The 25,000-nt window shown below is 43.3% G+C and overlaps 1 protein-coding gene across 1 annotated transcript in view; it reads right to left on the minus strand.

The window, feature by feature from the left end:
• galnt14 (UDP-N-acetyl-alpha-D-galactosamine:polypeptide N-acetylgalactosaminyltransferase 14 (GalNAc-T14)) overlaps nucleotides 1–25,000 on the minus strand; it is a 187,704-nt gene that overhangs the window by 68,272 nt on the left and 94,432 nt on the right. Inside the window, exon 3 of the mRNA XM_061051537.1 lies at nucleotides 7,467–7,565. Coding sequence (XP_060907520.1) covers nucleotides 7,467–7,565 — 99 coding nt within the window. The remainder of the gene's footprint in view (nucleotides 1–7,466; nucleotides 7,566–25,000) is intronic.

Below are 25,000 nucleotides of genomic sequence, written 5' to 3' on the forward strand. Positions count from 1 at the left end.
GCTTTGCTAACGGTCAAAAAAAAGTCCACAAAAACAACGTACCCCTGCAGCGGTCTACTAAATACACGTCTTCCAACAAAACCTTTTACTTCCAGTTTTTAAACCATTTCATTCACATTTGTTAAATTTGCATCATTGATTGTGTGCAACAGCGAAACCTTTATTACAGGTTTCAGTCTGTGTTGCTTCTCCTCTCTCCTCTGGGTTATGGATTTATTTACACCTGAGAAATGATGCTTTCAACTGCTGTGAGTGAGATCTCTTCTGCTCTGCTGGTTTCTGTAAAAAAAAAAAACACCCGTCCTGTTGTTTGTTTTACTTCTATTGTCAATCAGCTGCAGGATTGTTTTTCAGTTACTCCATTCCCAACAGGTGAGGACTCGGATTAGTTTCTACTCTTCATACAGTTCTGGACGTTAAAGTTAGTCATTGTTTTATCCTGTCAGAGCTTTCCATCTTCCTCTGTTCATCCCTCAGCTCCCTGTCCTCTCTCTCTCTCTCTCTCTCTCTCTCTCTCTCTCTCTCTCTGCCTGATTGGTTAGCTGACAACCACTTCTTCCATCCTCTGCCTCGCTGGAGTAATTCATCACTCTTTTTTTTGCTGCACCTCTGCATCCACGCTCTTTCCATTCATCCACATCCCTCCATCGTGCTCCAACCAATTTCTCTATCGAGACCTCTGACAACAAAAGCTAGAATATTACAGAGGGGGGGGGGGGGGGAAGCCATACGTCTTTTATCCTTCTTAGTCTTAAAGAAAATGTAGCAGTACATATATATCTCTTTAAAAAAAACCTCCAGATTTAGCTTTCTTAAAAATGATCCATTGCACCAAATTTTTTTTATTGCATCTTAAATCTTCCTTGCTCTGACAGAAAGCCTTTCCCCAGCAAATTCACAGAAACTGTTCTTGGAGAGAAATCCTGATTCAGCCACTCAATACGCTCCGTTTCTGTCTAAGCGCCGGTGATGCATCGTGCTGTATATCCTGCCGACTGTGAACACTGTCTCGTCACTGCTGATCTGCGGGGTTTTACATGCACCGTCATCAGTCACAGTCTGTGGTCTAAATGCTGCCTGGGCCATGTCACTGCTTATTGACTATGATCTATAGCTCTGTTCGATTACTACTGTCTGGCATTTCTTTGGTGATTAGAACATCATTGATAAACGGGTGATTAACACAATTCTATATCTCAGCCTCTTGTTAACACTTTTCTACCCTCTATCCATCTTTCCAGGCCGAGCACATCATGAGTCTGGTCATGCTCGACCATTTCCTTCCATATTACAGTAATGGTTGGGGCCTAAAATCTACAATGTAGTCTTAGATAGAAAAGAGGAAGAGAGGAGAACAAGCGAGCAGTCCTGATTCTCACATAAAAGAGTGACGTTTCAGCAGAAAGCAGAAGACTTTAAATCTGCCTAATGACCTCCTCCTAATAAATCCTGAGTGATCAGCTGAAGAGGAAGTCGTCCCAACTCTTGACTGTGCGTTTTCAGACCCACTGAATCAGAAAGTGCTGAGCTGGTGCTGATCTAAGTGGACAGATCTATCCTCTCCCTCTCTATTTTTTCCCATGATGCTCCTGTGTCTCCCTCTGTAACGTCTGCAGCGCTCACAGAGGCTGTTTGACATGCTCTGACTCACATTCAGAACCAAAACAAACTAAATCCATTACAAACAAGCTCCGTGTATCTTTTCTTTCTCTCTCTCTCTCTCTCTCCCTCTACGCCTGCTTATCGCTCGCCCAGCGCAGACGAAGAAGATGAGATCAATCCTCAGATCAGAGCTTGATTAAATATCGACATGGCCCAACTCCCCCTCAGAAAGCAACTCTTTGATGACGAGATGAAAAGCTCTCCAAGTGCTCATCATTGTCTCAGAAATCAAACTTATTAAAGTTCGGCTTGCATATAGCTGAGTCCCAAAGTGCACAAACCCCCCTCCCTAAATGATACCCTTTTATGAAGTAATTGTAGTCATTCAATACGCTCTCAGTGTTCTCAGAGACTCCAGAGCCGAGGGTGATTGCAGATAGTAAAAAGAATACTTATCAGACCGCTATCCAACGACTCGTTTGTTTTTTCTCTGCTTGAAAAGTGACGCTTGAAATTAGATTGCTTTTTCTGTTTTTTTGTGCTGTCTTCACTAAATATCTCTAGAAGCCTCTTAGAAAAGTTTTAGACGATCTTCTGTCAACTTTTCAGCTTTGATAAAATAAAGATTAAAAATGAAGCCGTGAAGCATGACGACAGAGGATTTCTATCGCCTCACTTCTGAACTTCAGGAGCCACACATTTGCTCCATTTGTTTGTTTCTTGTTCTCGTTGAATGTATAAAAAGATGGACAACGCGACAGCGTGCCAAAAGTGAAGCCAAAACATCTAGAGCTCCCACTACTGACTGACTGCAGTAACGATCATAACGCCGGCCTTCTGCATGGTAATTTGTCATCGGGTACAAAGAGCAGAATGAAAACATCCAAGTAAAATGAATGGCACAAGTCCCGCCCACTCTGTAGAGATTTGCAGAAGGTCTGTTGACTGCAGTTTGCAGAAAAAAAACTCAAGACTCAAGATTTTCACATCAAATTTTAGGCCCATCTTGGACGCTCATATTTTCTTACCCACATGATTTCAATTGTTTTTGCTCTTCTCATGGTGGTGGATTTGAATTATTTGAGGGTGACTTACATATCTTGGGTATCAGAGAGAAAATGAAAATGGCTCTTACTAAAAACTGCAGCAACATAATACAAATAAATGACTTGGAATAAAACAAAATCGTAAAGGTGAGAATGGTTCAGAGTGATGGATTCTATATCTCAGATTACTCTCTAGTCCCTCTGTTTTTTAGCTCCTTTTAGACCCGACTCAGTGGCTGGCTGTACGTTGGAAAATCAATCTGAGAATTGATGGTTTGCTTTGGGTCAGCAGTGGAAAATAAATTACACATAATTTGTAGTTAATGAGCCAAAAAAACCTGCAAAACCAAACGACAATCAATTCAATGTCCTTTAAGCAAGGAACCGACGCTTCCAGAACAAGTCAATGGTAACCCTGACCTCCCAAACAGTGAACGCAATCGTCTCAAACTGAAGAGAAAACACCTTCTAAAGATCATTATACTGCAGCTCTGTTTGCAAAGTAACCAAACCACACTCACAAAAAATGCTGTGTATGCAGCTTTTGGACTTTTCAGAAATCCACTAAACAGTCAGCTTTCTTCACACTCGTCGCCTCATGACTCATTTCATCAGTGTTAGCCGCGTGTTGGCTGCTTGTTGTTAGCTTGTAGTGACTCACTGACTCATGGTTAATGCCGTAAATGTCAAGTGCTCTCCTGTAGAACGATTTCAACTTCACTAAAGCACTTCAGTCGGCCCGTAGACGAGAGAGCAGCTGGAGCACTTTCTTTGAAAGATGATACCGTCTGCCTGTCCATCGAAATCACAACGGGAAATGACGGCTTGGAAGAAAGTGTTAAAATGTCCAAGCTGGTCCAGGTAACGTCACATGTTTTGTTCGATCGTCCACTGAAAATGCTCATCCAGGTGTTCAACATTTTTTTTTCTTAAATCAAACTCAGAATCTGTGGTTGTAAGAACTGATTTTGGATTGGGAAAGATTCCAGCACAAGAGCTGGGTCCAAATTCAGGGGGAGCATCCCCCACGGGAGCCGGTCTTCGTAGCCTGAATAGACCGCTCAGGTCAAACTGAAAGGAGGCGTCTGGTCTACGGGTGATTCCCCATGTGCGTCACCACCTTTATCGAAGATTAAGCTTAAATAAAATACATACTGTGTGAACATAAAAATTGCAGCTAATAGTTGGCTCTTTAAGTACTTTCTTAACTCCATTTAGTGTTGTAGTACTCGAGAGCGGTCTTGGTCTGAAGACCAGTCTGGAGACCACTTTTTGAAGGTCCTGGTCTCATCTCGGAATCGAATAGCATTTTTACTCGGTCTTGTCTCGGTCTCAGACTGGGAGGATTATCCGTCAAGACCTCCACTGATTTTTTTCTCAGTAAAGGCCACAAACTTCCCGGTTATAGCCTACTGTCTAAAAGAGTGACACGCCTCCTGACCACAGCATGGGGATTTTTCTGTGATAGTTATGGTCTTCCCTAAATGTCTTGGTCTTGGAGCACTCTGGTCTCAGGTATGTCTTGGTCTTGGAGCACTCTGGTCTCGGGTAAGTCTCGGTCTTGGAGCACTCTGGTCTCAGGTATGTCTTGGTCTCGGAGCACTCTGGTCTCAGGTATATCTCTGTCTTGGAGCACTCTGGTCTCGGGTAAGTCTCGGTCTTGGAGCACTCTGGTCTCAGGTATGTCTCGGTCTTGGAGCACTCTGGTCTCGGGTATGTCTCGGTCTTGTAGCACTCTGGTCTCGGGGATGTCTCGGTCTTGGAGCACTCTGGTCTCGGGTATGTCTCGGTCTTGGAGCACTCTGGTCTCGGGGATGTCTCGGTCTTGGAGCACTCTGGTCTCGGGGATGTCTCGGTCTTGGAGCACTCTGGTCTCGGGTATGTCTCGGTCTTGGAGCACTCTGGTCTCGGGGATGTCTCGGTCTTGGAGCACTCTGGTCTCGGGGATGTCTTGGTCTTGGAGCAGTCTGGTCTCAGGTATATCTCTGTCTCGGAGCACTCTGGTCTCAGGTATGTCTTGGTCTCAGAGCACTCTGGTCTCGAGTATGTCTTGGTCTTGGAGCAGTCTGGTCTCAGGTATATCTCTGTCTTGGAGCACTCTGGTCTCAGGTATGTCTTGGTCTCAGAGCACTCTGGTCTCAGGTATGTCTTGGAGCACTCTGGTCTCGGGTATGTCTCGGTCTTGGAGCACTCTGGTCTCGGGTATGTCTCGGTCTTGGAGCACTCTGGTCTCTGGGATGTCTTGGTCTTGGAGCACTCTGGTCTCGGGGATGTCTTGGTCTTGGAGCACTCTAGTCTCAGGTAAGTCTCGGTCTTGGAGCACTCTGGTCTCGAGTATACCTCGGTCTTGGAGCACTCTGGTCTCGGGTATGTCTTGGTCTTGGAGCACTCTAGTCTCAGGTAAGTCTCGGTCTTGGAGCACTCTGGTCTCGGGGATGTCTTGGTCTTGGAGCACTCTGGTCTCGGGTAAGTCTCGGTCTTGGAGCACTCTGGTCTCGGGGATGTCTTGGTCTTGGAGCACTCTGGTCTCGGGTAAGTCTCGGTCTTGGAGCACTCTGGTCTCGGGGATGTCTTGGTCTCAGAGCACTCTGGTCTCGGGTAAGTCTCGGTCTTGGAGAACTCTGGTCTCGGGGATGTCTTGGTCTCAGAGCACTCTGGTCTCGGGTAAGTCTCGGTCTTGGAGCACTCTGGTCTCGGGGATGTCTTGGTCTTGGAGCACTCTGGTCTCGGGTAAGTCTCTGTCTTGGAGCACTCTGGTCTCGGGGATGTCTTGGTCTCAGAGCACTCTGGTCACGGGTAAGTCTCGGTCTTGGAGCACCCAGAAAATCCCCAATGGATTCACAAATTGTGTTTTTCATGAAGAAAATCTTGTTTATGTTTTTTTTATTTGTATCAGTTGGTATTTAATGGGTAGTAAAACCTTCATAAAATGCCTCATTGACGATGTAATGGATGATTGCTGCAGTAAATATCTTTAAGTAGACGATATGTTTATATTGAAATGTCTTCTTGTCGTATTAATGTATTTACAGCAGCTCCTGTGCATGCTGTCGAGAGCAAATGTTCCAAATTCACCAACTAAAAATAAGAGGCTGATAAACTACTTCCAGCTCCAAGTAACTACACACACACACACACACACACACACACACACACACACACACACACACACACACACAATAACACACACAGCAACACTTACATACAGAGAGCCAGAGCCAAAGGGAGCAGAGGGGCTCAGGGAGACAGATTGTCTTTTAATTGGTTGAAAACTGCAGAGCTTTGAGAAGAGCTGAGGGGGAGGACGCTGCACAAACACACACACACACACACACACACACACACACACACACACACACTTAGACTCATACAACACAGACACGCACGCAACACACACTGACAGAGAAAATACACAATGTCCTCTGTGATAGTAAGGAGACATAGTGAGTCCCTGCTGACTGACTGGTATAATGAGCTGAACTCAGGCCAAAACACTGAGTCGTGTGTGTGTGTGTGTGTGTGTGTGTGTGGCTGTTTGTATTGTGTGTGTGTTCATGTGTGCGTGGGGAGCAACCTGCTGATATCATCAAACTGAATGACAGAACGATGGTTCAGAGATTGAGGGTCAGGAGAGTTAAAGTGTGTGTGTGTGTGTGTGTGTGTGTGTGTGTGTGTGTGTGTGTGTGTGTGTGGGTGTAAAGGTTGTATTCTGCTGTGCCATCACTCCATCTCTTCTGTTACTTTGGCAGCTCAGTGTTTCTTTTCTCATCAGTTCGTCCAACAGTTTGACTGAAACAGATTTCTGAAGATAATTCTCGACTCACAGTCGACCTTCTGTTACAAAACAGTGTCATCAGATGTCACCCTGTGGGGCACTGGTGGCGTAGTGGTTAGTGCGTACGCCCCATGTATGGAGGCTGTAGTCCTGGCGGCCCGGGTTCAAATCCGACCTGTTATTCCTCTCTCTCTCTCTCTCCCTGATTTCCGACTCTATCCACTGACCTATCTCTACAATAAAGGCCCAAAAAGCCCCCCCAAAAAATATGTACATTCATTTTATGTTTACAGGTAATTAAACTCTGGTCCAGGCAGAAACTTGATCTGTTGGCTGAATGTTGTGCATTTATCCTCATCCTCGATAATGGACACACACTAGATAGGACAGTCTGTTTGTGGAGTTTGCACTTCTGCTAGCCGCAGTACAGTAGTTAAGTGGTGAGAGTTCTGCTTGTCACTCGTTGACTTCAATTGAGGAGTCTTTCAATCAGTCCAACAATGAAGGGAGGTGAATTTTCAAAATTTTCCAGATCGTATACAAAGTGTGATGGCAGTGCTTTTGTCAGCATTTTAAACTGGTGTCATGGTCGCACCAGTATAAAGTACGCAGCCAACTTTTTAGAGTAAAAATAGATATTCAAAGTTTGTCTCATACATCAGATTTGACGGTACATTAGTTACAGAGGTTTTGTTATTTAGCATAACTCATTTTTTTAATTGTAGACTTTTGGTTTACAGTTGAGACACAAACAGCGTGTTCAACCCGTTAATCCGCTCTACACGACGTTCTCTCCCGTCAACGTAAATCACCCGAACGCCTCCTTTTCACCTGTGATCAATAATTACATCTGAGTCATCAGAAGAAGCTATATGGATCGTTGTTGTGAGGAAAGTCTGAATGAAACGTGGCAGCTAATAAGTCTCTGGTGTGTGTGTGTGTGTGTGTGTTAGTGTGTGTGTGTGTGTTAGTGTGTGTTAGTGTGTGTGTGTGTGTTAGTGTGTGTGTGTGTGTGTGTGTGTGTGTGTGTGTGTGTGTGTTACCTCCTGATGGTGCGCAGCAGGGTGGATCTGGCCTCGTTGTGGAAGGTGATGATGATGGAGGTTGGAGGAAGATCAGAGTCATAATGAAGAGTGGTGCACCTGCAGAGAGAGAGAGAGAGAGAGAGAGACAGAGAGAGAGAGAGAGAGAGAGACAGAGAGAGAGAGAGAGACAGAGAGAGAGAGAGAGAGAGAGAGAGAGAGAGACAGAGAGAGAGACAGAGAGAGAGAGAGAGAGAGAGACATTAAACATCTCAAAGACGTGTCGCTGTCTTGTCTTTTATCACAAACATTTTTACAAAACACTCACAATAAACGCATCGTGAAAGTTGTGAATTAATCACCATAAATGAAAATAAAAAGATGACTGATGAAGTCGAGCAGAGCTTCTTCACTCTGCAGGTGAACATGACACCTTCTGGATGGTGTCGTCATGTCTACGCTTTCACACCTTCTTGATGCAGTCAGGTGACGATAAAGCTCAAGCATCAGATACCCTCGGATGTATAAGTGCCAATTCATATTTTTAGATTCATTATGGATTCAAGGGGAACATGTTGCACACACAGCTATTGTATACAACATGAAGAGCAGTAGATGGAAACAGAAACGGAGTTATAGCTAATATGCAAACGGCAATGCATCATTGCAATATTGAACAATGTTATCACAGATTTTTATCAGATCATAATGGCCGAGTGTCCAGCAGAATATATCTACAAAAACGACAAAACATTTTGTGTTTCTGGTATCAGACTTGGCTTGTGTCTCCTCTCTTTCAGACACACAATCGAAGCTGTATGACCAGACATGTTGAAGATGAATTATAGATAAACAGCCAGAGGCTCGTTAAAATACACCACAGTGTGTGTGTGTGTGTGTGTGTGTGTGTGTGCTTCAATGGCTAGGTCAGCATCCTTTCCTTTGAAAAGAGCAGACACACACACACACACACACACACACACACACACACACACACACACACACACACACACACACACACACACACACACACACACACACACACACACACACACACACACACACACACACACACACACACACACACACACACACACACACACACACACACACACACACACACACACACACACACACACACACACACACACACACACACACACACACACACAGTATAATGAGAGGACTGGCCTTTAGCCATCAGATTGATGGATTGGTGACATTTTCAAACAGAAACAGTCGGCTTGTTCTGTTCTGGCCTTCATTTTTTAAACCTCACCTTTTCCCAAGTGTGTGTGCGTGTGTGTGTGTGTGTGTGTGTGTGTGTGTGTGTGTGTGTGTGTGTGTCTGCTCTTCTCTCTGAGCCAGTCTGCCACATCGTTCTCTGCTGTTCATCTAATCTCATCTCTCATCTTGTCCGTTTATAGAAAGATTTAAGATTGGAAAATGAAACTTAAACATTGAAAGATTTGATTTACTTTCATAGTTTTCTTTCACTTAGAAAACTAACGTGTGTAGCACTGAACACAAACAACAAACAAACAAAGAAAACCTCACTAAAGTGTTCTGAAATAGTCAGAAAACTACCTATTTTATATGGCACACCACAACAAGAAATGTATTTGACAAAACTGAAAACGGTCTTATCATACGCTTGGCATGTTTCTCAGTGTGCGACCAGGAAAGGTCTGGAAGCTTCTCTCTGATGCTGCACCACTTTGTAGTTTCAAAACAGATAAGAATCACATGTTTGACGGCTCAGAGGTGACAAAACGTTTGACTTTTTAAACCTCTGAAGAAGAAGATATCACAGGCACGGTGACAGGCGGGGCGCCGGTGGCTGAGTGGTAAGTTTGGGCCTTGAAGTCCTCGAAGCGGGCGGCCCCGGGTTAAGTTTTGCCACTTTATCCGTCCAGGAAACACAACATTTAAACGTTTTATATGAATGTCCTGAACCAGACTTCCTCCCTCTTTTCATATGACTGTTGTGTCTAATGATCCTGCGTCACAGCACCGAGGAATACAGAGATAAATATGTGATTTGGCAGACTCCTGTGGCCGCAGACATTTAGTGTCTCCAGCATCATAAACACCCATCATGCGTCCCAATCAAAGTGTCCTTGAGCCTCACGCTGAACCCCCCCCCCCCCCCCCCCCCCCCCCTCTCCCCCTCCCCCCTCCCTGTGTCTGCTGCGGGGTTAGAACACAAGCTCAACCTCTAATTTGTTGCATTAACGGGTCGGCACACATTATCACTCAGTGCACACGAGCAGCCGGCTGTGAAATAATACCATCAGCACCTCATTAACTCCATATTTGATTGTTCCTTTTTTTGGTTTGGAGGCACAATGACTAAGCAGGAAAACAATATCACTAAAGCAGATTACAGAAATCAGAAACAATATCAGATGGTTATGGTTTTATTTGTTTGTGTGGATGAGCATGTTGTGCAGATGTGAGAAGAAGAATACCGTTTAAGGTAGATTTATTTTATATTTCATATTGTGTTCTTTTTTCAGAGGAAGTGTTTTTGTGACATCACGCTGACGTGGAGGTCATTAGAGTGAAGTTCCTCTTTTCTGTTCTCTGATAACAGAGCAGCCTGACCTGAGACACAGATGGTGTTAAAATGTAAAATGGACTTGAGCTTGTATATTTCCTTTCTGGTCTTCTGACTACTCAAAGCTCTTTTACACCGCAGGTCACACCTACACATTCACACACCGGTGACAGAGGCTGCTGTGTAAAGTGAGCATCCGAATTCAAAGCTTGATCCAAAGTCAACTGGACTGGTTGCAGATCTTGAAGACGTTTTCCCCTCTCCGACAAAAAGCTTCTTCAGGTCTAAACACTCTGGCGGACGGAGCTAGAAAGCTGAGTCCATCAGAAGTAACGCATCCGTTTTTTCACATTCACACACCGCTGACGAAGCAGTGGGAGCAACCTGGCCCAAGGACACATCGGTCATGTGGCTGCAGGCTGCAGGAGCTGGGGATCAAACCCCCGACCTTTCCATTTGAAAGACGACCGACTCTACCACTAAGCCACAGCCTGGGATAAAGTCTATCAGATCATCGACTTCTACCTCTTGTTTCTTAGGTCTGTTGAAGCCCATCCAATGTTCACAGCTACATTCATAAGAGCAGTCGGACGTCACTTCCGGCTCGCCAGAGTGACCACGCCCCCGTTTGTATCGGCGGTAGATTAGAAAACACTGCTAGCTTAAGACTTTTTGTACTTCAAACTATTTTAAAAACACAATTTAGTATCGGACAAAGGAGGGTAAAAGAAGAGCTGTGTGTGTTTGGACTGAAACTAGAGAGGATTAAAGTGGTAAATTGTGGGACCTCTGTCGTGTTCCTGTTAGCTTTAAGGCAGCGATCGTCTGTTAACAGATTCTTCACACATTCATTCACTAACGTATTAACAACGTTTCAACTGTCACATAAATATGTTGGTGAAAATGTCTCTAAACGAAGGAACACTACACCAAATCCTCTTACTGAAAAATAAATGTCAATAAAACGTTCTCTATCTCGATATGACACCTCGTCTCGCCCCCACTTTCTTTTTTCCATTAACCGCCATTCATTCAGATGGAATGATTTCACCCAGAAAGGGGCGTGGCCGGCATCGTTTGGGCAAAGTACCCGGATGGGTTGCTCTCATATACCCTTGTTTTTTTTTTTTCTCAGTTGTTCCTTTCTTTCTTCTCTCCATTTCCAAAGTTGGGCCTTTAAACTGCTCATTTAACGAACTTTCTTTCTTCCTGTCGTTCCTATAACTTTCATCTATCTTCACTTTTCCTTCAGTCATTTCTCTAATCCGTCGCTCTCTCTCTTCTTTGGCCGTCCTTTCTCTTCTTCTCCTGCTATCTAACGTCCGTCTCTCTCTTCCCCCCTTGCTTCTTTGCTTCTACCTTTTCTGGATGTGAACTAAAAAACTAAAGACAACATGAAGACAGAGAGAATATAAAAGAATACCCCCTAGCTCATGGAGAAGTTTCTGATCTTTAAACACATAAAAACACAAAACAGAAAAACACAAAGTCAGAGGTATAAACATCTGAAATCTGAATCCTCGACAGGCTGCGAGCAGATTGTTGTCACTTTGAATTCAGATGTCTTTCCGTCTTTCTTTGCATCCCTCGTCACTTCCTTCCCCTTCTCTCGTCTCCATCTCCCCCCCCTCCCTTGTAGTGAGAGTCAGAGCATGGCGCTGTATATATTTGTCATATCATATCCCATCATGCCCCTCTTCGCCCCCCCTCCCCTCCAGCCCTCTATCTGTGCGTCTCCATCTCCTGGTTTTTGCTGCAGTTGATTTATTCTGCAGTTCTACCAGAGAGGAACGATGAGAAGATAAAGACGAGCTGCTACTGCTGTGTGTGCGTGTGAGTGTGTGTGTGTGTGTGTGTGTGTTGGAAAAAGAGAGAGAAGAGGGCGAACGAGGGCCGAGAGATGCGGTGACAGACAGGCGAGAGAGAGAGAGAGACGGACAGAGATGTACGGATAAGAGTTGTGCTGACGGATGACTGATGTTGGAGCTGATAGGAACAAGCCTACATACTCCCCGAGCGTGAGTGTGTGTGTGTGTGTGTGTGTGTGTGTGAGTGAGTGAACTTTCTGATGCATCAAAGCTGAGGAGAACACACACACACACACACACACACACACACACACACACACACACACACAGTAGGGGGATGAAATGGAGGAAGTGCTGGGGAGAATAAGAAAACACACGAAGAAGAAGAAAAAGAAGGAAATCCAGAGAGGAGCTAAAAGATGGACGAGGAGGGAGGAAGAGGAGTCAAAACGGGTGATGAAAGAGGAGAGAATGAGCGGAGGGGAGAGGAGGTTTTAAAGTAAGAATAAAACGTTAGAGGAGACAAATGAACAGAAGTGGGAGGAAGAAAAAGCAGGAAGATTAAAGTGTGAGCGGAGAGACGAAGACCAAATATAAGAAAGGAGAGGGAAGAGGAGGAGGGGAGAGAGAGATTAGGAGAAGATGTATGAAGGGAAGAGGTGACGGAAAAGGAAAGTAACAGGGGAGGATAAGAGAGGGGAAAATAGCAGGAGAAATGAGAGAACAAAGGGTTTCACTACTCAAAGAGAACAAAGCAGTGGAGATGAGAAGTTGGTGTAAGAAGAGAGGGGGGAGGACAGAGCAGAGAGAGTACTGAGGGACGGGGAGGAAAGGCTTCACTTTGTAAATGGCAGGACAATATTTAAGACCATTAGTGGTGAAACAGGTCGGTCTGCCTCCAGTGGGAAACCCTCCTCAGCCAATGAGAGTAGCCTTCATAAAGTCTCATTAAAGACGTACCACACAGCCAGACGACGACGTCGACCGTCCTCCATATTTGATTTTATTCTGAAGTCTCGTCTGATCATTTGTGAGATCTCGTCTCTGTGGAAGTTATTACTACAGGAGTGTGGTCGGTTGAATCGTCTAGTGCAGAGGTTCCCAAACTTTTTCAGGTCGTGACCCCAAAAATAAGGGTGACAGAAACTGGGGACCCCCCACTGTTCTTTAAGGTGGTTAGTTAGGTATATAACGTAGCGACAGCCACGCACACACTAACAAACCTATCCAAAAACTAGGAACACAAAATAATACAACAGCCTAAAAACTATAAAAAATGTACACATTCATTTCATTTCCATTTCACTTAATGATACTGTCTTATATAACACTGGACTACTTTTTGTATATTTACAAAACCGTATTGGTCTGAATATAAGACGGCCTTTTTCCACATCGAAATAGGTCCGAAAAAGTCGGGTCGTCTTATATTCGGGGTCTAGTATTCAGAGCGCAGCTCTAATTGTTCGCCTGTCCCTTTAAATGTCAATACACATGACGCGCTCTTGGAGGAGCAGGGGAGCGATGACAGTGAGAGCGAACACAGCGGGGCGGAGGACGTGTGTGAGGAATAGGAGACATCAGAGGAGAAGTTTGGCGAGCTTTAGTTTAGTAAGATGTGGCCTGTATTTTCTCTGTTATTTAAAAATGTTGATAATATTGCTTGATTTTAATTTTGAATCATACTGTACATATTTTGACCTTGTGAAACACTTTGTTTTGAAAAGTGCCGTAGGCCTATACCGATAAATACGGTATGTTAATTATTATTATAATTATTAATACAACAGGTGTTTCATTCAATGTGTTTTATTGTTATTTTCAAATAAAATGAAGTTCTTTAAAAAAACAAAATCTGGTCTGCAAATCTTTTTTTCTAAATATGAGTGTTGAAAAATGGGGGTCGTCTTATAATCAGGGTCGTCTTATATTCGGACCAATACGGTACTTATGCACTTTTGAATGATTTTTTATTTTTTATGGAAGGCATCTCGCGACCCCCCTCCTGGTGGCTGGAGACCCCCCTGGGGGTCCCGACACACACTTTGGGAACCACTGGTCTAGTGTGTGTGCGTTCAGATGATTATAATGTTATTAATTCGGTTGAAACTGTCCTCATGTCTGTGGTCTTTTTTTATTAATAACGGGAGAATCACTCCCATGATTCCCCTCGACGTCATCGAGAGCCCCCTGCTGGTGGGTTAACGTACTGTGCGCTTAGAGTGAACAAATATAAAAGCAGAGCGAAGAGAAGGGCTAAGGACGAGCGCAGAAGTTAAAAAAAGAGGACAGCCTCACCTCTGTAGGAGAGAAAACAAATCTAATAAAAGAGATGAGTGTTTAGAGAAGACGTGTGTCCAGATGGAAATCTTTCATATTTGATGAGCAGGACCTTCGGAGGAGTCGTTGTTGTTTGTGTGTTTGTGTGTGTTTGCTGGCTCATCAAAGTTCATCTGGAGGTGAGATAAACACATGAAAGGACGGGTCAACACCAGCAGCATCAAAACACACACACACACACACACACACACACACACACACACACAGACGGTGCCTCTCTGCGGGCGGTGCAGCCGACCTGTCAAAAAGTGTGTCCGTGCTGCACAATACTAATGGCCACTGATGTAGCCCTGAGATACTGTCAGACCTTTTCACACACACACACACACACACACACACACACACACACACACACACACACACACACACACACACACACACACACACACACACACACACACACACACACACACACACACACACACACACACACACACACACACACACACACACACAGTACCTGCCTACCTGCAGCCTCTGATTAACACCTCTCACTTTTCCTTCTCTGTCCTTCACTTGTTCTGCCCCTCGGCTTTTGTTGTTTCTCTCTCCCCTCCATTTCTCTCTCTCTCTCTCTCGCTCTCTCTCTCTCTCTCTCTCTCTGTGCCCTGACTCGTCCTCTCTTTCTTACGCTCTGACCCACTGCAGGCTAAAAGGTTTTCAGCCATGAAAACAAGACAGTTACTGAAACTGAGTGGATATTTACAGGTCTGTTTTCAGGTTATATTCAGTTTTAAGAGAGCTGAATATTTCACCTTAGATGTCTGCAAAGTCAAAACCTGTCGGTCCCTGAGAGAACAAGTCCTCCAACTACAACAACAGGGAAGTTTTGTTTCAAATACTGAACTGTCAGAAATCTCGCCAGGGTGTTCCCTTCCAAAATGTGTTTGTTGTAAGTAGGGCTGCAAAAATTGGAAAATAAATGTCTATAGGCCTGTGACGGTATATGTATTTGTTCTGAGCAGACATGGTCTAGACCAGTCTAGAACCCATAAGTGGGTCGCGGAGCCGTTTTCAAAGAGTGGGGAAGGTGTCCCTATAGTGTGTCAAAAAGTCTGTGAAGCGTTTTTTAAAAAGCAAGTTTTTTTTTTTTAGTTCTGTCATGCTTTGTACCGTCTGAGGTCCGAACTGAAATTTGGGTCATCAAACCAAAAAGAAGAAGAAGAAGAAGAAGAAGAAGAAGCAGACACACCAAAACACGAGAAGAAGACGAGTAAAGTAACATGACACAGCAGATCTAGAGGATTCACCTGCTTCTTACATACCTTGTCATTGCTCATTGAAAACATGGTGAACATGCTAATGAACATGCTAGCATGATGTTGTTTTTAAAACATAAATGTCAGTCTGTGGTCCTTCACAGGTGTACAGCAGCAGGGATTGAACACATAGCTCTGCTGCCGTTAAACCGTAGATTAATCAAGAAAGCAGGGTGATGTTTTTGAGGTCATATGATTGACATTATATTTAAGAGGGTTAAATGACACGTTGTGAGGTCAGCGTCAGTAGAAACATGATGTAACCAGCTTCCTGTTTCAGTCTGATTGTATTTTCAGTCCATGCAGGGATGAAACAATTCAACTAGAAATCTGCAGCATGCACACACCAAACATTACAACGAATATTAAATGCCATTTTTAAAAGTGCTTTTCTTGTGTTTACACATGTGCAACCGTCAGAGCTGCAGTATCATTTGTTTGTGTTTTTTTTTTACTTTGGCAGCGTGAGTTGAAGCTGTGCTCGTGGCTTAATCTCAGTGAAGTAGCAGCTCGTCTGCTGGAGTAAGATATTTTGGTAAGCTTTTCACCTCTGGCCTCTCTCTCTTTCTCTCCTCACTATCTCTGTCTCGCTTCTATTCAGGTGTTCACAGAGGAGATGATGGCCTAGTTTTGGCTGGTTAGGCAATGTCCATTTACATATTCATACACTACACACACACACACACACGCTGGTGAATGAGAGAGCGAGGGATTTCTCCTGATTGAGAGAAAGAGGAGAACAGAAGGGAGAGACAGCGAGGGACGGTTGATAATGCCTCATTTCTTCTTTTACTGGAAAATTCCATTAGGGAAATTTCCGAGTCAATGACTCCGGTGAATGAATGGCTCAAATGAACAGTTCAGGGGATTCAACCATTTTAATTGAAGCAGGTTCAATCCCCAAAAGGAGGGAAGGGGTGGGAACATTTTTGCAAAAAGAATTATGGAACAGGTTGAAGCCTCATTTTCAGATTTCAGGGGCCAAAGTTGAGCTTTCATTGAATTACAGGTTACACCAAAAAAAACCTGCAGAAGTACGACAACAAAGACGACTCTAAAGTCAGGTAGGGTCGTGTTGAAATAAGCTAGAGGAAGTCCACAGTGACACATCTAACTTTTTTAACTTACTCAGCTGCATGCTTGTTCACAGGACAAAACATAAGAAAGATCAAGACAAGCTTCTATCTGCACAGATTCTAAAAATAACCACATTTGGCCTTTTAACACATGCACAAAACTCCTGAAAAATTTACTGACGTTCCTGGGTTGAGTTGCGTGTGAACACAAACAGCCACATTTTTCACCCCTACTGGACTCTGACGTTTTCCTGCCAGTCCCCTGGTAACCTTTGTGCATGAAGTTGTGTATGACATGATGTGTGAACACAGCTGTGACGTTTTATATCCTTTGGCTGCTGCATGATCAGTTGGTTATAAATGCACGTGATGAAGCTGTTTCATTCTCTTTCTAACCCGCATGTCTGTTCTTTTCCACTCTTTTTTTAATTATTATTCTTTTCCACTTTTTTTTTATTATTATTCTTTTCCACTTTTTTAATTTTTAATGATTTTTAAAATGAATATGTTCAATTACACATCGCATTAATAGAAAGGCAGAAACTCTAATCATTGCATCTGACTTTTACTGGCTTAAGCTGAGAGTACTTTACTTACTGTTTGAATTCAACCATGCTTTTATTTTGAAATAAAGTAAGGCCCTTCCTGTAGATGGAAGGTTAGGATATGAACTCAAGCACAGAAACAGGTGGTTAGGGATCCCAAACTGACGTCAAACCGCTCAAAGGAACGGTAACGAAGGTCAATGTGTGATGTCATAAGATCAATGTGTGATGTCATAAGGTCAATGTGTGATGTCATAAGGTCAATGTGTGATGTCATAAGGTGGATATTACTTTGGACTCGTCAACTGAGCTGTCTGAGAGTTTGTTAAAGTGAAATGAGACATTCAAAGATGCAGCAGTGTCTTTCTTTTACATCACTGAGACTACAGGGAGACACTGAAGACGACTATCTACGGTGAGCCTCAAGGGACAAAATAACATGAGATTAATCGTGATTTAAAAAATGTATGCATTCATTTCAAGGTATTTATTTGGGCCTTTTGCCTTCATTAGATAGGACAGCTGAAGAGAGACAGGAAATGTTGGGAGGTTGACATGCAGCAAAGGGCCGAGGTCGGATTCAAACCAATGGCTGCTGCAGCAAGGACTATAGCCTCTGTACATGGGGCCTGAAACATAACCGCTATGCTATCCGGCGCCCTGTATGCATTAATTTCAGACCTTAATTAAACAGTATTAACTATTTAATGCTGACAGCCCTAGGTTTTTTTTTTAACTACATGTGCTTTTTCTTGATTACAAACTCTTTAAAGCACCTATGTGTGTGTTAGCCTCTTAAATAATATCGATCTTTAATTATAAAAGGTGTTTTTAAGGGAACAGGATGTGACAGTGTGTCGTTTACTTATGAGGACTTGTTGATTCACAGCTTCCTGAAATACACTTAAAAACAAACAGAATGAATACTCAAAGCTCCTCTGGGAGGTAGTAGAGCCACGTGAATATTTTCTATAAATACGTGAAATATGCAGTGTGAGATATCTTGAAAAATATTTGTGCAAAGTACATGCAGTCATACATAAAAAATGAGATGCATAGAAAACGAGCAGAGGAAGAAAAATCTCCACATCACGGCATATTTAAGTGAATTACAGAGAGTGAAGAAGAGCAAACTCTTTGGAGGTGGAGAGTCATTCCTCTCAGTCCTCTGTGTGTCATCATCCCCGAGATACAGTTACTTCACGTTCAAAACAGCTGCATGAATGTCAACATCTGTGAGGAGCGTCGGTGTGTTTCAGAGAGGAGAGAGGGGGCTGTCATGTTTGAAAGATCTGCTGTGGTGTCCTTTACGTCTGATGGATAACTCCAGATCCTCTGGAACATTTCAGAAAGATCGATTCTGCTCGATGCCTGATGTGTGTGTTTCAGAGCTGCTGCAGAGAGAGTGGAGGTGTAGAGCATGCAGGAGTAGAGAAGTGTGAGGTAACCCTTTTACAGCTGGAGGAAATAGAATTGGGAACATTCATTTTAATTTTAAGCTCCCTTTAAGAAACTTTGAGAGAACTTTAAAAACCTACATAATAGATTTCACACTCGATATTTTATTAAGTAAGCATGTAGACGATGGCAAAAGACATCCATCTTTAAAAAAACTAAACAGATTTAGGTCTATTTGTTGTCACAAAGCGAGCAAGCCTCAGCGACTTAAAGGAGCAGTATGTATCTCTGACACCTAGTGTTTAAAATGGGTACTGCAGTCTAAATTCTAAACATCATAGAGAGCTGTCTCCCCCCCCTCCTCTCTAGAGTCCATGCTCACTCAGGTCACCATGTGGTGGACTCTGAAGCTTCAGTGTTTATCCAGCTCTGCATGGGTCTGTAAACCTTTCTGTGTTCTAACCTCTCTCCATTTTTCAAAAACATCTCCAATATTGATCCTAGTTTGAGCACGTTTCTGCTCGTGGAGCTTATTAGAAACATGCAGAGGCTTTTTAGGTCGGGTACAATCACTTCTATCTGAACCACTTCTCTTGCCCGCTTCCATCGCTGCAACACCTGTTGACCTGATAACTGCTCTCATATCTGGCAAACAGAGGGGCGTCCAAAACGGCCGTCCAAAACCGCCTACCTTCTCTGGTCCAAACAAATCCAGAGCATTCAGGAGCAGAATCTAAAGTCAGAAGGAGGACATACTGACTGCTGCATTGTTGTCAGAGAAGCAGAGAACTTCAACATGTTTCCTGTCTTGAGAAACAGACGGTGAAGTCGTCACAGTCATCCGAGGAGTCGTGGCTTTTAAAATAGTGGTGAGATCTCATTTCGGAGTCGTCTGCTTCATTATCATCACTCTGCGACTGTCCTGCGGCGTCATCACAGCAGTTTAATATTCCTTCTGATCTCTGTTTTTTAATTGGGGCCAAGTAAACAGATTTGATTGCAGGCTCTGATCTGATCCATTTAAGACGCGAGGCCTTTATTTCTCTTTGTTGAAGTGCCATTGTTCCATGTTTCTGCGCGTTGATAACAACGTCGGGATTAAACTGAAAGTTGAGGTGTCATTGTGCACTTACTGAATCATGCATGAAAGGACATTTTCCAAAGTATTTATGTCATTGTTTTGAATGCACGCCTTAAAAATAACATTTAACAGAAGAGGGGGCGAGCTTGTCACACATATTGCAATTTCTGGCTGAGACTAAAAAATGCATGCATCTTCCAAACTAACGCTGCACCCACCATCAGACTAAAATAATCACTCAGGGGGCTTTGTTCTGTCCTCTCCATGAGGCTAACACGAGACGCCCTGCAGCAAATATAAAAAAACGACTTAAACAGGAGACAAACGATGGGTTCAGAGGGAAGCAGAACCTGCAGACTGGCTGTTGTTGTTGGAGTTGATGAACAAAAGGCAGATACTTTCAGACAGGACGGGAGTTTTGGAGGCTTTTTTTAATTCTAACATCTCCCGGGGCTCCTCTGGCTCCTTGTTAGTGCGGGCTGCGATCCCCCGGCGGAGCGGAGGAGCTGGTGTTTTCCAGAGTTTTTCTGACTGTTTAAAAAACATGAGGCTGGAACGGCTGGGAGAGATGCTGCACCCCCGTGCTGCTTATATATTCATGCTTTACAGTTCCACCACTCTGACTGCCTCTGACTCTGCGTGTGTGTGTGTGTGTGTGTGTGTGTGTGTGTGTGTGTGCAAAGCATCTGGTTCATGCACAGGTATTTGTGCCTGTGTGAAAACATTCTGCATGAATTTGAGTCTGCATGTGTTGTAAATGTAAATCTGTTTACCAACTGATCATTTCAAAACAATTCAGGACATTATCGCTCTGAGATGTTCCAACATGACTGTCACACATTCACACATCGGAGGTCGTCGATGCGCTACACTCTCACTGCAGGAAAAAGTGTGTTTGGTTTAGTCACAGACTGTATGAAACATGGACGTACCCTCAGTGACGTCACCCCTTTGTTTCTAAAGAAGCCGTATGAAACCAAACACTGGTCGTAGCAATGTTGGAAATTGTGACTTAACCCAACTTTTTGATCAATCAAGAAGCAGACGAAGTCCAGTTCAGGCGGGCCTTAAAGTCTTTATATGCGATTTTTCACACTTAAATATAATAGAAATCAAGTATCTCCTCTGAAAATAACTCTGTGAGTCATGACTGTCTACAATGGGTGTAACACCCGAGTCCCACTGTCTGTGATGCTTTCAGAGTTTTCAGAGTCCTATCTTCAGTTTGTTTACATCGCCCGGACGGCCGGCTGACTCCTCCCCTCGAGTATAAAAGTTGTTTAATTGAGGGACTAGAGAAAAGAAGAATAACATACTGTACTCACTGCTTAACTGTGTTTCTAGATCACGCTCATTTCAGGTAAATTTACATGCAGTGTGAAGATACGAGCAGAATAAAGATCGCTAGCATTAGCATGCTAACACAACAATGCAGCGCGAGTTGTTTTGGTTTCATGCCGGTGCTCAAGGGCGACATCTGCTGGATCAAAAAATCACATATAAAGCCTTTAAGGCTCCAGGCAAATATCTGCAGTACCCCAAGCCGCTACCTTCAGTGTTGAAAAGTGAAGCCGAGGCAAAAACCTGCAGTTCTTCGAGTGTGAATACCAACAGAAGAACATTGCAGGGGATTTTGGCACATTTTTTTAGGGCGCTACCCACACGTTAAGCTCTGTTGCTCATTCCTTGAATGCAAGATCCTTACAAGTTATACCTCGTTGTAAAGTTCACTAATCAGGCTTTCCAACTATATATAATACAACACCAATTAGTATTATTAAAGGGGCGAAATAAGTGACCGAAATAGCGTTTCCAAACTTTTTTTGAGGACTTTAGTACCCTCGTTAAGGAAAACATCTGGATAATTTCGGGGTGATCAAAGTAGGCGCACCCCACCTGAACAACCCGGGGGGACCTCAAGGAGAGCAGTGAATGTGTGCTATAAGGAGCTGTAAGGGGTTAATATGGAACCACGTGACCTGTTGTTTAACATAATCATACTTATAAAACCTGCACTGCGTGTGTTATGCAACAGATATTTCCACTAACACACTGAACCAGGTGCTCTGAGTCTGAGGTGTGTGTTCCACCTCCTGAGGAAAGCAGAAGTCTCGTTAGCTGTAGCTCTCTCTCTCGTATTGTTATGCGAGTTAACGTCTTTGAAGAAAGTCTGCAGACAGACGGCACACATGAGTGGGTATCTGTGTCATGAAAGTCAAAAGCCCTACGAGGACGTCCTTCTCTGGGATTTGGGGAAACAGAGCAGAGCCAGGCAGCATGTATCAAAGAGAAGTCTGGCTTATAAATATGGAGGGAATATATTTGTGCTGTGGATGCTTCTAATGTAACTCTGTTCTTGTTTTTGAAGTTACTTGTTCTACACCTGCATGTCTATACTGCACATGTTTTTAGGACTTCCTGCTGTGAGGCTTCGATCGCTCTGACAGTTTATCTAAAAGTGCAATGATTGATACTGCGACTGAAACTTTTCATCGTCTGTTTGAACATCAAAACTACAAGGGTTGGTGATTTTCACAAACCAGCATTATTTTGAAAGTAGCATTCCCTCAGTGCTCCGTCTGCACCCAGCCCCTCCCCTCTGTGCTCCCTCTTAAGCCACGCCCCCTCACTTACATGCATGAGCGCCGTTGCGCCAGAAGCGGACCTCAGCTCATCTCTTTGAGTGTGAGCGACTGCACAGAAGGGGTAGAGAACGAGCAGGGAGATAGGGAGGCGTCTGATTGGTTCATCAGATTGGTACCTTAAATCCTCAGTTTTGATGATTTCCTGAGAACATCCCACCAAATTATTTCCCACACACGTTTCTTTCTATCAGTAAAGATCGCCATAATGGAATATTATTTCAAACAAATATAATTAGAAACGTTCACAGTGCATGATCCTGTTGTGTCTGTTCATGATTGATTTCAGAAAGAATGGTAAATAAAAATGAGAGCAAGTTAAACGAGATAACAAATAACCGAACTCCTCGTTCAAACAACAACTTTCTACGTCCCTCCCTTCTCTCTCCCCTCACTCTCTTCTCTTTGTTTAAATCTCTCCGTCTCTCCCTCTCTCCTTTCATCCCGTCATGTCTGAGAAAAAGATAAAAACAGGATCTAAAGTCGGACGAGGCTTTGAACAACAAAACAGAAGAAAGATTCTGTCATTGAGAGCGACAGAGAGGGAGGTGTCTGCTCTCTCTCTCTCTCTTTCTGTTTCACAGCCTTGTCTCTATTTCTGTCTCTGTATCGGCTGAATGGACCTCAGAGAGAGATTAAGGGAGTTGGAGGAAGGCGGAGAGAGAGAGAGGGTGACAGTGGGTGGAGGACGAGGAAGAGTGGGGATGACAGGAGAAAGATGAGAAAATGAATAGACTGAAATAAGGGGATCAGAAAAGAAAGAGTGAAATGGAAAGAGGTGAAAACTATTACTGAAATTAACCGATAAAAGTGAAACTAGCAGATTAACACCCCCATATTTACAACATCATTTCATAATCACAACCTTTAAATACCTCAGAAGGACCGAAACTATTTTCATTATCTTTATTTTTCATTTTCACTTTGTTTCCTTTCATGACACAGTGACGATCAGAATCATCAGATATTCACGAGTCCTCAGAGGAAATATGCTTCTGTCTTTAAAATAGAAATATGAGCAGAGAGAAATACAAAAAAAAGCTGAAATTAAGAAACAAAGCTAATAAATCACTTGAGGTTTATGAAAACACAATGAACTCCATTATTAAACAACAAAATGTATTTAAAAAAAAAGCTGTTTATATATTAAGCTAAGATAATGAGGTGAAGACAATCAGGGCAAGATGGAGGTGAAACAGACAGGTTTGGGGGTTAGGGGGTTCATGGAGGAAGTAAGACAAGACAAGAAACAGTGGGGACAAGAACTACAAAATAAAACAGGAAGCACTAAAAACACACAGAGAAGACTCAAGAACGTAACAGGACAGAGAGAAACAGGAGGATAAGAAATGAGAAAATAAAACAGGAAACACTAAAAGAGTAAACTGGGAAATAAAGCAACAAAAAATAAACACTATGAGGGGCGCTGGTATAGTGGTCCGTGTGCACGCTCCATGTATGGAGGCTGTAGTCCTCCAAGCAGGCGGCTCAGGATCGAATCCTACCTGTGGCTCCTTTCCTGCATGTCAATCCCCACTCTCTCTCTCTGTCTACATTCTGACTCTATCCTATCTCTCTCTTAAAGGTGTAAAAAGCTTAAATATAAACCTTATGCACACGAGGGAAACAAGCAACACTTGCATGGAAAATGTTACTTTAGTCCCTCTGCACCTTTAAGAAAAAGCTAAAGACCCAGCTCTTTCATGAATACCTACTAACTTAATGATGATGGTCTCCATATTATTGATGATGATGATGATGGTAATGACGATGGTTTTTGTTTGATAACGACGACTTATAAGATGGTTTCTATACTGATTAGAGCTCTCAAGAACTGCCCTCAATGTTGTGCTTTGCCTCTGGTCACTTCCTGTCAGCACCTGTGTGTCCAATCAGACTCAAAGCTGATCGTTTGCTCTTACTGACATTGTTCCTTTTTTCTAGATCCTTGCTTGTGTTGTTCTTACTCTCTGATGTACGTCGCTTTGGATAAAAGAGTCTGCTAAGTGAATTGTAGAATAGAAAATGACCAAATAAGACAGGAAATGAAACTAAGCAACAAAACATGGAGTACGAGAGTAAACATGACAAAGTCAGCAGGGGGTCTTTATTGTAGCCTGTGATCTATTTAATGCAGAAGAGGATAAAAGGTGCCAGAGATCTGAGAGGATCAGCCTCTAAACGTTTTATTTCTGAGGTAAGAGGTGAGAAAACCTTCAAATGTGAGGCCTGGTGAGCGGATGTGTTGTTGTTGTTGTTGTTTATCCTCCGTATGGTAATGCACACGCAGATTCAGCACATGGAGCCACAGCTGTCCACAACCCCGCTCTGTGGTTTCACTGCTTACTGCTGAGTCGAGCACATTTCAGAGTCTACGCAACGCTTCAGAGATCCAGTCACACAGAACACTTCAGCTGAACTCAGAGACTGTTTTTTTTAGCCTCAGGTAGCGGAGGTGGTGCACAATGTTTACAGCCAGGAACGAGAACAAAGTGAGAGTTATCTCTGCAGAATAAAATAATAAACCATGTTGAAATAAAGTTTCATATGCAGCAGGATTAGTCAGGTTCATCTGCAGGATGTCTCACTTGACTTCACCTCCCTGTGAAGACAGGAGTCGAATATTATGAACTTAGGTTGTCAAAATGTTTGAAACTATTCAATATATGTCTAAAAAGATCCATTGTTTTTATGATCGATAGTAACCAAAAGTAGCAAAGCTTTGAGAAGAAGCGACAAATCCTCGGCCATATTTTTAAATCAAAGAGAGAGAGCGTTGACTAAATGTCACAAATACACAAATTGGCAACTTTTCAGTTATGAAACATTAAAGGTTTTATATGTGA

Source organism: Labrus mixtus, chromosome 12 (genome assembly GCF_963584025.1).
Source record: "Labrus mixtus chromosome 12, fLabMix1.1, whole genome shotgun sequence".
NCBI lineage: Eukaryota > Metazoa > Chordata > Actinopteri > Labriformes > Labridae > Labrus > Labrus mixtus.